The sequence below is a fragment of the Kwoniella pini genome, chromosome 6, assembly GCF_000512605.2.
Source record: "Kwoniella pini CBS 10737 chromosome 6, complete sequence".
Classification (NCBI taxonomy): Eukaryota; Fungi; Basidiomycota; class Tremellomycetes; order Tremellales; family Cryptococcaceae; genus Kwoniella; species Kwoniella pini.
This window is the reverse complement of record NC_091721.1, coordinates 213,345-225,435: the sequence shown is the minus strand read 5'-3', so window position 1 is coordinate 225,435 and position 12,091 is coordinate 213,345. Positions and strand designations below refer to the sequence as shown.

The following is a 12,091-nucleotide window of genomic DNA, read 5'->3' as shown; positions in this document are numbered from 1 at the left end:
ATGCTTTTTATAACGATCGTTTTATCATGTTCCGATTTTTACCATGAATTCCAAAGGTGATATATCATTTCGAAAAGTCGGTCATCGAGTCACTCTAAACGAGTAAATCACGTGGAACAGTCAACTAATTGAAACACGTGGAAATCGAATGTCTGCCAAATATATATCAATGTTTGAAGCTCTAGACGCGGTATGACGATTTGTTATTGCTTTTCTGAGTTCATTGGTATATAATCAATAAGACATCCAACAAGACCGTTATTGCCGGCACAGAGGGCCCCAAAGGGCGAAAAGAGTCAAGATGTCCAATAATGAGACAGTCACGACCGGTCGAGCCAAGCGTACGACCGCAGGAAATCGGTAGGTCTCAGAGTCGTCATTCCGCTTAAACCTTTTGCTGAACCCGGTGATATAGGATGCGAGAGTTATTAGAAAAAGCCCACCAGGATGATGACGATGAGATTTTCAAGGAGGTTGAAGATGACGAAGAGTTTTCAGCGCCTCGTAAGTCATATTATACGCGTGTCAATTGGTATTTACAGCTGACACCGTGCTAGAGGATGTAAGGGATGTGTTTTTGGAGGAATTCGCAGATACAGATGAAGAGGTAGAAGAGGATGAAGAAGCTGAAGAGAGAGCTGTACGACGTGAAGAACGTCAAAAGGTAGGTCTCATTTCTAGCTATCGTCTATCGATTTACCAGCTAAATCGTTTTGCAAAGGCAAAAGGAAAGGGTAGAGCAATATACGATCCACTATCATCGTTAAATAAAAACAGATTTAAATCAAAATCTGATCCTACAGCAAAACTATTATCAGATCCAAATATATCATTACTTGATCCAACAATTGATGTAAATTCAATGGCACCTTCTACATTAGTTTTAGCATTAAGAAAAAAACGTAGAGAAGTAAAAAGGGAAAATAGATCGGAAGCACGTAGATCAAATTTAAGAGCATCAACTTTAAAAACAGAAGAAGAAATAAGATTAAGAGAAGAAAATGAAAAATTTAATAAAGGTAAAAAAGGTAGAAGAGCACAACATGAAACAGGTGAAATAAGAGGATTAAGACCTATGACTCAATTTGAATTAATTGAAGCTGCATTAGAAGAAGAAGAACGTAATAAAGAAGCTTTAAGAGATTGGTTAAAAAAAGAAGATGAAAAAAGAGAATTAAGAAAAATTAGTAGAAAAAGAGTTAGAGGTCCTAGATTAACTTGGGTTAGTAGAACTGTAGGGAAGTTGGTAGAAATTGTGGGAGAAGAAGAGGTGGTGAATGAAGTTTCCAATCAGAGTGAGACGGGAATTACCAAAAAGGTCGAGAAGGGAGTCCCTTTAGTAGAAGAAGAAAAGAAAGATGATGAGAAAGATGCTTCAGCTAAAGATGTCACCAATGGTGACGTTGAGGTGGTTGAACCTCGGGAGGACACAACGGAGATGAACAAAGAAGATCTAAAATCAACCGATCGGGGAAATGCTGAAAAGGTGGAGACAGTCCCAGCAACCCCAGCAGCTTCAATACCTGAAATCACTGCATCAAATGTGCTTCCTGTTTCTCCACAGCTCACAGTCGACACCACTGATCTACAACCCAATGAGCCTGTCCCTGACGCACAGGATCTCACAAACGAAGTCACTCCAGTGCAGCATACAGAACCTCAACAACCTGACAATACAATATCTCTGACAGATAACGCGCAGCCAAAAGATACACCAATGCCAACGGACACCTCGCATCCAGAATCAGCATCACAGCCAGGAGACTTATCGACGACAAAACCGAATGAAAGCTTTCCATCACTTCCAGCTGGTTCCACGATCGTAGCAGGCGCGCCAGACCCATCGAGAACCATTGACAGATCAGTAGAAGTTGAAGCAGAGCCAGCGCCAAAGGCGTTAGACGTCGGAACCGATTCAAAAGTAGTTTCGGAGCCAGCTTCAGCGATGCAGCCTGTCACTCAAACGTCTGACGAGTCTCAATACATGAGAAACTATCTTATCTTGTCCCAGATACCTGGCGGCCTGACAGAAGAGATCAAATTGATATTGGGAGATCACGTGGAATGGGATAAAGTGATGTACGTCCCAGGTCGTAATCGTCCTCTCAGTAAGTCGGCTCAAGATTATGCCACACATACGAGGTAAAGCTGATCGATTCTGATAGATCGTAAAAAGCCCATATGCCCATTCACTGGACTACCAGCGAAATATAGACATCCTACTACGATGATACCTTACGCTAATAGTGAGGGATATAAACACATTGAAGGGTTACTGCACAATCGATACAAATACGATGAAGGTGGATGGTGGCTCGGTGGGGAAGAAGATATGCATGCAGAAGGTATGGAAGCTGTAGAAGGATGGTGGGAAGCTAGTAATGGAGGCTGGTTGGCTGGAAAAGAGATTCCAGAACCTGAAGAAGAGCCAGTTGAGGAGGTGATAGAGGATGAACCGGTAGAAGAGCCTGTTGAAGAGGACACCTTGAAAGGCAAAAGGAAACGGGGCAAGACTAGTCAATCTGAAACTCCTGTACCAGTCAAGAAGAGGGGAAGGGGACGCCCTTCTTTACAGAAAACAGTGGATACATCCATTGACAGCCCAAGAATCAAAGGCAAAAGTAAGAAAAAGTAGTCTCAGTAATCATATCATATCATACATTTAGACCTTTTGTTGTATGCATTTACAAGTTGTATGAGCTTTGCCACGTGCGTCAAATCCCCACGCCACGTTGAACGGGATTTCGGCGACTTGTTAGTGGTGAATTTATTTTCATTTTTCATTTTTCAGTGAATTAATTCAGGGGCATATTCCGAATTTATACTACAGTTACCACGCTGTCCAAATACTACCTATCACCGTAGAAACCATATCACCATACAGCCAATCACTCCACACATCCATATCCAGCAAAAATCTTTTTCATTTCTTAAATTCATTTTCATCTTTATTCTTCTTTCAACCTCAAAAGGAGATATCCTTCAAATTCTCCATACCTTAAAAAATCTCTTACTTTATCCTCTCCTTACCCGAATAAAGAAAATTAGTCAAAATGGTGAGTATAACAGTCTCTCAATCTTACCCAAAATCCGCCACCCCACCCCATTGTCCTTCTCACTGTTGTCGAAAATAATGACTAATCGCCGCTTCTTTGTTTCATAGGTTAAGTAAGTTATCCCCTTCATCCTCCCATCCTATACCAATCAGACCAGAGAGAATAGAAGCAGCCAAGTTGGAAAACGCGAGACGGACAAGAGACGGAAGTGGGAAAAAATTAGTGGCGGAATGGAAAATCTTCGTTCTCTCTGGTCTTTTGGTCTTTCCGAACGCTTTTTAACACTTCAAAGATGCTCTTAAAGCTGATGCACGCCCTCTAGCTTCACTGTTGACGAAATACGTGCTTTGATGGGTGCGTTATCTTGACGGATTTCATCTATGCTTAAACCATGGGAAATGGTCGAGAAACGGTCGAGAAGGAGAAAATTTACTGATATCTTACATGAAATTTAGACAAACCAACCAACATCAGAAACATGTCGGTTATTGCCCATGTAGATCACGGTAAATCCACCCTTACCGACTCTTTGGTCTCTAAGGCTGGTATTATCGCTTCCGCCAAAGCTGGTGAGATGCGATTCACCGATACCAGGTGAGCTAACCAAAATAGACACAAAGAAATATTTGTGGCGGACATCTCCGATCGCCGTTCTGAACTTATCGCTGATATTTGCTTACCGGTGAATCAGACAAGATGAAATCGATCGAGGAATTACCATCAAGTCTACCGCCATTTCCATGTACTTCCCTCTTGCCAAGGAGGATGTAGATGACGTTGCCCAAAAGACTGACGGTGAGTTTTCCATTGGACCAGTAGTCGGGACCTGGTACTGATTTACTTTGCCTCAGGAAACGAATTCTTGATCAACTTGATCGATTCCCCCGGTCACGTCGATTTCTCATCCGAAGTAACTGCTGCTCTCCGAGTCACTGATGGGTGAGTTGATCCGAATTTCATCTTTAGGATCCTGCTAATCCCTTTACAGTGCCTTGGTCGTCGTCGATTGTGTCGAAGGTGTATGTGTGCAAACCGAGACTGTGCTCCGACAATCTTTGGGAGAACGAGTAAAGCCTGTCCTTATCATCAACAAGGTCGACCGAGCTCTTCTCGAATTGCAAGTTTCCAAGGAAGATCTTTACCAATCTTTCTGCAGAACCATCGAATCTGTTAACGTTATCATCTCCACCTACACCGACCCAGTCCTCGGTGACACTCAAGTTTACCCAGAAAAGGGTACTGTTGCTTTCGGTTCCGGTCTTCACGGTTGGGCTTTCTCCCTCCGACAATTCGCCGCCCGATACTCCAAGAAATTCGGTGTTGACAAAAACAAGCTCATGCCTAAATTATGGGGTGACAACTACTTCAACGCCAAGACCAAGAAATGGTCTACCTCAGCTGCCGGTGGTGGTGAGAGAGCTTTCAACATGTTCGTTCTTGATCCTATCTTCAGACTTTTCGACTCTTGCATGAACTACAAGAAAGACGAAATCCCAACTCTTCTCGAAAAGCTCGAAATCAAACTTGTCGGTGACGAGAAAGATCTCGAAGGTAAACAACTCCTCAAGACTGTCATGAAGAAGTTCTTGCCTGCCGGTGACTCCCTTTTGGAAATGATTGTTATCAACCTTCCTTCCCCTGTTACCGCCCAAAAATACCGAGTCGAGACCCTTTACGAAGGTCCTCAAGATGATGAATCCGCCATTGCTATCAGAGATTGTGATGCCAAGGGTCCTTTGATGGTCTACGTCTCCAAGATGGTACCCACCTCCGATAAAGGTCGATTCTACGCTTTCGGTCGAGTCTTCTCCGGTACCGTCTCTTCCGGTCCTAAAGTTAGAATCCAAGGTCCTAACTTCGTTCCTGGAAAGAAAGATGATTCCGTTATCAAATCTATTCAAAGAACTGTATTGATGATGGGTAGATCTACCGAAGCTATTGAAGACTGTCCTGCCGGTAACATTATCGGTCTTGTCGGTGTCGATCAATTCTTGCTCAAATCCGGTACCCTTACCACCTCCGAAACTGCCCACAACATGAGAGTCATGAAATTCTCCGTATCTCCTGTAGTACAAGTCGCCGTCGAGTGTAAAAACGCCGCCGATCTCCCCAAATTGGTCGAAGGTCTTAAGCGATTGTCTAAATCCGATCCATGTGTCAAGACTTGGATGGACGAGAACGGTTCCATCATTGTTGCCGGTGCCGGTGAATTGCATTTGGAAATCTGTCTTAACGATTTGGAGAACGATCACGCCGGTGTCCCTCTCCGAAAATCCGACCCTGTAGTAGGTTACAGAGAAACCGTTACTGCCGAATCCTCAATGGTCGCTCTTTCTAAATCTCAAAACAAACACAACAGACTTTACGTCAAGGCTGAACCTCTTGATGAAGAGCTCACCAAAGACATCGAAGAAGGTCGAATTGCCCCAAGAGATGACCCCAAAATCAGAGCTAGATACCTTGCCGACACCTACGGATGGGATGTTACCGATGCTAGAAAGATCTGGGCGTTCGGTCCCGATACTACTGGTCCTAACATCATTTTGGATGCTTCTAAGGGAGTGCAATACATGAACGAAATCAAAGATTCCGTTGTTGCTGCCTTCCAATGGGCTACCAAAGAAGGTGGTGTTTGTGAAGAGCCAATGAGAGGTATCCGATACAACATGATTGACTGTACCTTACACGCCGATGCTATTCACAGAGGTGGTGGTCAAATTATCCCTACCGCCAGACGAGTATGTTACGCCGCTCAATTGCTCGCCAAACCAGGTCTTCAAGAACCTATGTTCTTGGTCGAAATCGCTGTCCCAGAATCTGCTCAAGGTGGTGTCTACGTGAGTTAGCTGGGTTAAACATTTGAGAGATTCACAGCTGACAAATGAATCTTTTAGTCATGTTTGAACGTTCGAAGAGGTCAAGTATTCTCTTCTGAACAAAGACCAGGTACACCAATGTACACCATGAAAGCTTACTTACCAGTATCTGAATCATTCGGTTTCAACGCCGATTTGAGAGCTGCTACAGGTGGACAAGCTTTCCCTCAAGCAGTATTCGACCATTACTCTCTCCTTAACGGTGATCCAACTGAAGTTGGAACAAAGATTAACACCCTTGCTACTTCTATTAGAACAAGAAAGGGTCTTAAACCTGATGTTCCTCTTTACGACCACTATTACGATAAATTATAAGCGGTCTTAAAGTCTTTAACATAACAAAATAGGATTGTATATGGTTTAGGGTATTTCACATCTGCTTTTCGCTTATCGCGTATTATATATGAAAGATGCATCTTTGTGTCTATGTCTGCTTTTATTACTTGTAGTCTGGTTTGCATTCGAGTTGAGTGGCGATGAACAGGAGTTTCTAGATCTGAGATTATACTGATAATACATTGATATAGTCAGTATCATGATAAGTAATTGATTCGGAATGTTCAATGAATACGTTGATTGTATATCTATCTAATAAGATATAACGATAAACTTCGGGAGAAAATCGAATGTATAGAGACGTATTTAATTGATGTGCGATTTTGAGATTATCAAAGCCATTTCCAGATGAAGTGAAAAAATCGAATATCAGGTCAAGAATATCTTCAAGTAATTTAGGAGTTGGTCCATATGCAGATTTGGGTGAGTCGAAGGAATCGTCAATTCCCCAAATGAATTCTTCGACGTCTGAGACTGACATGCTGGAACGATGCTAAGGTGTGAAATCCTACAAGTGTAGGAAGAAGTAGAAGAGATTATACTGAAGCTTTTGCATCTTTATGAAGTGTCCGAAGAATACGGGGGGATGTTGACATTTTGGATCGGAGCTGACGAGATTAGACCATCGAAGGATAATTCAGCATTTGTAAGCTAACGATATTGCAATGTACTTGGTTCGCTACTCCGGACATCAGAGTGACAGGATATGTATAGTTTGCATAGTAAGAGATATGATTGAGAAGAGTTTACTAGATTCAAAAGCTACTCTACCAAGTCATTAGAACTTCCCACAGCATACACATGGCATTTCAGGTTTATCAGTTGATACATGAATATCATTTTCATCGATATGTCCATCAAGTTGTTCAGACAAAATAGCATTATGATGATGTTGATAAGGTAAAAAATCTAAATAATCTCGATCAGGAAGTATATAAGGCTGTTGAGGATGATAAGAATTAATTTCAATATTTTTTTGGATAAAAATTAAAAGGTTTATGAGTACTTGAAATTAAAATAGAATTTGTAGGATAATCTTCCATCCAAGGAAACCAAGTTGTTCTTGGTGGAATTTGAGTTAAGAAAAATCTTTGGTTAATTATAATTGAAAAAATTACTCTTTTTGAACCTATATCATTATGAAAAGTAATTGAATTTAAATTCCAATTTTTCTTTAAAATTTCTAATTTCCAAATTTCAGGTAAATTTGGATCTTTTTTATCACATTCTTTTAAAGTTGCACATTCTTTATCATCACATGAATTAAGTTTTTCAATACAAAGGTGTTTTGGTTTTAAAAATTTTCCTAAAATTTCGACTATTTGCTTGGAATCAAATTCTGAATTGTTATCTTTGATATGTCTGTCAGTCTTATGAAGAAATCTCATGACTTCATCTTTCAATATTAGGTATTCTACATTTTTGAATAATGTAGTACTGATTCGTTTTGGTATTGAAGAGAGGATTTGAGCTATACCTTGTGATGCTTCTTTATCGCATATTGACAAATGCGTTATTGTTTGACATAACGTCTTGAATCTCTTTGGAAGTTCAGGTAATTGAAATGAGCTGATTGTATACTGATTGAATGAGACATGACGATATAATCTTGGAGAATAACGATTATACATTGATTTGTTGATCAATACCGCTGTTTTCAAATAATCAAAATTCATTGATGTGAATGTGTCGAAGATTGAATCAAGTATATCCTCTGGGAATTTCGGTGAAGATGGTTTTAGAAAGAAGAAATTGGTCACGACGATTTCATTAAAATGAGGAAGGAGGTATTCTTGGTTGAGGTGTGACATTTTGACGAAATTAAGCAAATAAGCAAGGGATAAACTTGTTGAAGAATAAAGAGTGATGATAAACATATTAATTCTTGAGATAGGGTAATAATCTTGTTGTGTTGTGAGCTGACGATATAATATCCTATCCTGCTTGACAACGCAAGTTCCGGTGCACTCTCAATTCGCTTTGGTCCAGCGCCAAGGTCCAGCGCATCAACGTTTACTCTTCTCTCGTCAGCTTTTCTTTGAAAATGTAACATGACTCGACACGTTACAGTCAATCTCATATTTATCCATCTTTCAGCTTCATTCTTCTTTCCATTCTTTTCTTTAATCCAGAATATTCACCATGTCTTCCCTTAACTTGAACGATCTTCGCATCGGATTGGATGCCTCGCTTCAACCTCCTGCAACCACCGCTACTGAAGGATCAAACCCAAAATTACCTGAAGATATTCTTTTGATGATTTTCGTTATCTTCACCAAAGATAACTTCAGAAACCTCAAAACTACTGTTCGAGTCAATCTATTCCTATACAATCAGTTCTCACCAAGGTTGTACCGCTTTGTCTCTTTGTGCCATTACGAAGTAGTGGAATGTGCCCAGTGGGTTAGGGGGCTAGCCAACAATCGGTCCACATCAGATCCCGAGTCTGCAACAGCACTGGATCGCACTCGACAAAGGTTGCTCTCCTTATGTCAATCCATTGAATACTTGACAATTAAAGATAAGACAGTAGGTATTTTGATCGCCAAAATTACATCCAGTGCCAATGATCTCTTCAAGAATGTTCGATATCTAAGTCTGGGAAAGGGATTCATGAGGTTTCTTCGAAAGATAGATAATCATGGAAAGCAGGTTCGGCAATCCAGAGAAGTGGTAACTACACTAGGCAGACATCTTAGACCTAAGCATCTCTGTATTGATACTCTTAGACCTTATGCCAAAAAGAACGTCAAACCGCCAGAAATCTGGAAATTGGAGATTATGAAGAAAGATTGGGATCTGGATTCTATTACTTTTCACAACGACAGTGGACTTGACAAAGTACTCTTCTCAAACGTCACCAACCAGACGATCTTCCATTCGCCCGAATCTCATAAGAGAGGATACCGACATTTCAACCCTTTCCACCCGATTATCTTCACACTGATTTCTAGTACCGGAAAGCGTTTCGACCTTTATCCTTCCTTCATCAAGATCGTCCACGACGAGGACAACTACCAGCTTCTGCTCTCTCCTGAGCTCGAAAATAACATTGAGAGAGAACACATCCATTCAGTCCGTGATGGCCGCAATGAGAGATGTGTATGCTGTAATCGTGGTTACTAGAGTACGTTATACTGTAGCTCTAACCTTATTGGCGAACCGTGCGGTAGCTGACGAGATGTAGATTTGCAGCGTACTTCGTGTAAAAGGCTCTCAACACCTCATAGACGGTGATGTGAGATTACTCTAGCCGCTGTAGAAGATTTGAAACTCACGCTCATTTTACACGTACAACATGCAAATCAGTGACATGCATTTGCATTTTAGCATAATTCTCCAATCACCGTACTCATAAGGTTTCTTCCGGAAATAAGTCTTACATGTCGGCTGATATTACAACATACAACTTTCTGCTAATCTCAATTTCAATCTTTACCACAAATCTCGCAAACATGATGATCTTCAAAATCATGTAAGAAAGTCAATTTTCTTAGATCTGTCATATACGGTATATTCGAATCAACAAGTTTTAAGGGTAATCCATGTATTCCATTCCAATTGGCATATACATGAATTTCTTCAGGCAATATTCTATTGAAAATGGCTTGAGATGAACTCATTTCATACTGTATACAGAGTGATGTTTGACCAATTGAAGGAACAATATAATCTTCTAAAAAGAAACGTTGGATCTTAATATCATTCAAAATAATCAATTTTACTTCAAGATTGGAAATTGGTATTCCATGTTGTATAAACTCTTCAACACTATCTAACGATCCTTGGCTTAGGTCATTAATAATTCTTTTCCAAGTATTTGCAAAAGGTATTCCCAAATCCAAACATACTTTCTTAGGCAAAGTTGAATTGAAAATAGTTTTGATATATTGGTCATTAGGTAAGTGCATATTATGGTTATTCCGATCATTCAAATTTCGAATTATCAATTCATCAACGTTTTTAAATAATCGATAGTTAATTGGACTTTTCAATATATTTCCTAAAGCTTTTATTACTTCTTCATGAGTTATACTTAATTTTTTAGTTGATGATGCAATTATCCCAAATCTTTCATGTTGTTTTCGACATTCCCTTCCATGATTGGTTATTTGTTCATCTGATTCATCTTGTTGATTTCCTATAGCGTCAATTGACCAGAGGATTGATAAACATCCTTGCTCTTTGTTCAACTCGAGTGATTTGAATAGTATAGGAGCAAAAAAAGTATAATTTCCTGTACTGAGGAGCGTGACGCATTTAAGATTTTCGAAAGATTGGGTGGCAAATGATGATAATATCATATGATTAAGTTCCTCAGGCAAAGTAGAGAGAATACCCGAAAGTATTTGATCAGAATGACTGAGCTGGATATCGAGAGTCATTTGGTATTGAATTGAATTCGCAAAGTGTTTTGGATTCAAGATTGTAACAAATGGGAGAGGTGAAATGCTTATAAAGTCATTTCAGTTCAGAATCATTTACGACGGTCAGATGAGACCACAGAGAGCCTTCAATCTATCTTACCACCACAGAAGGGAATGATCATCATTGCATACCCAGTCGGAGATCAAGAAGCAACATCACTCCTTTGATTTGATGGGCATGACGTCTGCGGTACTATCGTCACGGTAGCATTTACAATGGTGCAAACGGATGACAGGTACTGATGTTCACATGACCCTCCCCGTCAAACAGACCTACAGAACACACCGACAGGTTCGAGCTAAAAACACGGAGCAACTTGCATGTGAATTAGCCTAAATTTGTACGGTATATCACCAAGAACGTCTTTGTAGTCTTTTGCAATTCGCTCTCAGTCGAGCTTTGGGGTCTGCTTTCCGGCCGTTAGCTCTGATTCCCCCTTAGGTGTGACTACTTCACCCACGATATCGTTCACCACAGCAGATACAAGAATCACCTTGACCCTTGTTGAATATGGTGATTTTTTCGATCTCCGAAGACCGGATCTTGCTTTCTGTCGAACCGTTGCCCGTGTATACATCGTATAGAAGGTGTATATCGTGGAGCTGGCTGCGAATGCTGTCGGCACGGACCGGGTCTAAGCGACCAAAATCCACTGATCTTCTTGAAGAGTATTCGTTCAGATTATCAGGGCCATGGTGATTGGCGAGGAAGAATCTGAGCGTGGGGATGTTCGGTGCGAGAATAACGTGACTCTTGATTCCGTGAATGCTGAGTGATTTTAATGGCCACTGATGGATAGGATACCAACCCAAGATACTAGAATAGTCCAGATCGCAATGTGAATTGACCGGTAGTCTTAGGCATAAATGTTCAGGCATGAAACAATACTTTAGAGCATCTCCAATTGGTTTGTTGTGGCCAGGCAAGGGCGAATATTGATCGGAATATATTGGTCTCCAATTGATACGATGTAAGGCATCAAGACAAGGGGGTCCAAGTATGACTGATTTTACCTTGCGGAAAAGGAAGTCCAGGGGAAGGTCATCTTTCACAAGGCTTAAAGTATCAGCAAGGGAGAACAAACTGTACTCGTCTTGCAATGTGATCGTGTGAGCATATCCTAAGGTTGTGAGCCAGCGTTTCAACATTTTTTCTCTTATTCTACAGTCCAGCTTCCTCGCTCTGAAAAGTTTACCGCTTGATAATTTTATACAGAACCTTCCACTCGGGTTGATGGAGCTAGTTTCCTCCAAGATTGTTGCACCTTGTTCGTCCGATACTTTGACGTGAGGGAAAAGAATTTTGCGGTATGCGTAACCGGCTTTTGGATGTCTCTGCTCGAACTTCATGTATCGATAGAGTGTCTTGCCGTATCTTGAGTGACATTCATCGTTA

General features: G+C 40.7%; 5 protein-coding genes across 5 annotated transcripts; 3 read left to right on the top strand and 2 right to left on the bottom strand.

Moving 5' to 3' along the window:
- Nucleotides 1-301: 301 nt before the first annotated feature.
- Nucleotides 302-2,635, top strand: I206_104548 (uncharacterized protein; the record flags this gene model as incomplete). The annotated part of the gene is made up of 5 exons (XM_019153846.1): nucleotides 302-360; nucleotides 416-504; nucleotides 558-664; nucleotides 722-2,108; nucleotides 2,166-2,635. 5 exons carry the CDS (start codon nucleotides 302-304, stop codon nucleotides 2,633-2,635), a joined length of 2,112 nt encoding a protein of 703 aa, XP_019012586.1.
- A 771-nt stretch (nucleotides 2,636-3,406) lies between these two features.
- On the top strand, nucleotides 3,407-6,247 carry I206_104547 (elongation factor 2; the record flags this gene model as incomplete). Its single annotated transcript, XM_019153845.2, has 6 exons — nucleotides 3,407-3,410; nucleotides 3,512-3,650; nucleotides 3,748-3,851; nucleotides 3,908-3,995; nucleotides 4,045-5,893; nucleotides 5,951-6,247. The coding sequence occupies 6 exons, from the start codon at nucleotides 3,407-3,409 to the stop codon at nucleotides 6,245-6,247; spliced, it is 2,481 nt and encodes an 826-aa protein (XP_019012585.2).
- Nucleotides 6,248-7,233: 986 nt separating this feature from the next.
- I206_104546 (uncharacterized protein) lies at nucleotides 7,234-8,079 on the bottom strand (the record flags this gene model as incomplete). Its single annotated transcript, XM_019153844.1, has 1 exon — nucleotides 7,234-8,079. One exon carries the CDS (start codon nucleotides 8,077-8,079, stop codon nucleotides 7,234-7,236), a length of 846 nt encoding a protein of 281 aa, XP_019012584.1.
- A 331-nt stretch (nucleotides 8,080-8,410) lies between these two features.
- Nucleotides 8,411-9,394, top strand: I206_104545 (uncharacterized protein; the record flags this gene model as incomplete). Its single annotated transcript, XM_019153843.1, has 1 exon — nucleotides 8,411-9,394. The coding sequence occupies one exon, from the start codon at nucleotides 8,411-8,413 to the stop codon at nucleotides 9,392-9,394; it is 984 nt and encodes a 327-aa protein (XP_019012583.1).
- Nucleotides 9,395-9,696: 302 nt separating this feature from the next.
- Nucleotides 9,697-10,653, bottom strand: I206_104544 (uncharacterized protein; the record flags this gene model as incomplete). The annotated part of the gene is made up of 1 exon (XM_019153842.1): nucleotides 9,697-10,653. One exon carries the CDS (start codon nucleotides 10,651-10,653, stop codon nucleotides 9,697-9,699), a length of 957 nt encoding a protein of 318 aa, XP_019012582.1.
- Nucleotides 10,654-12,091: the final 1,438 nt, after the last annotated feature.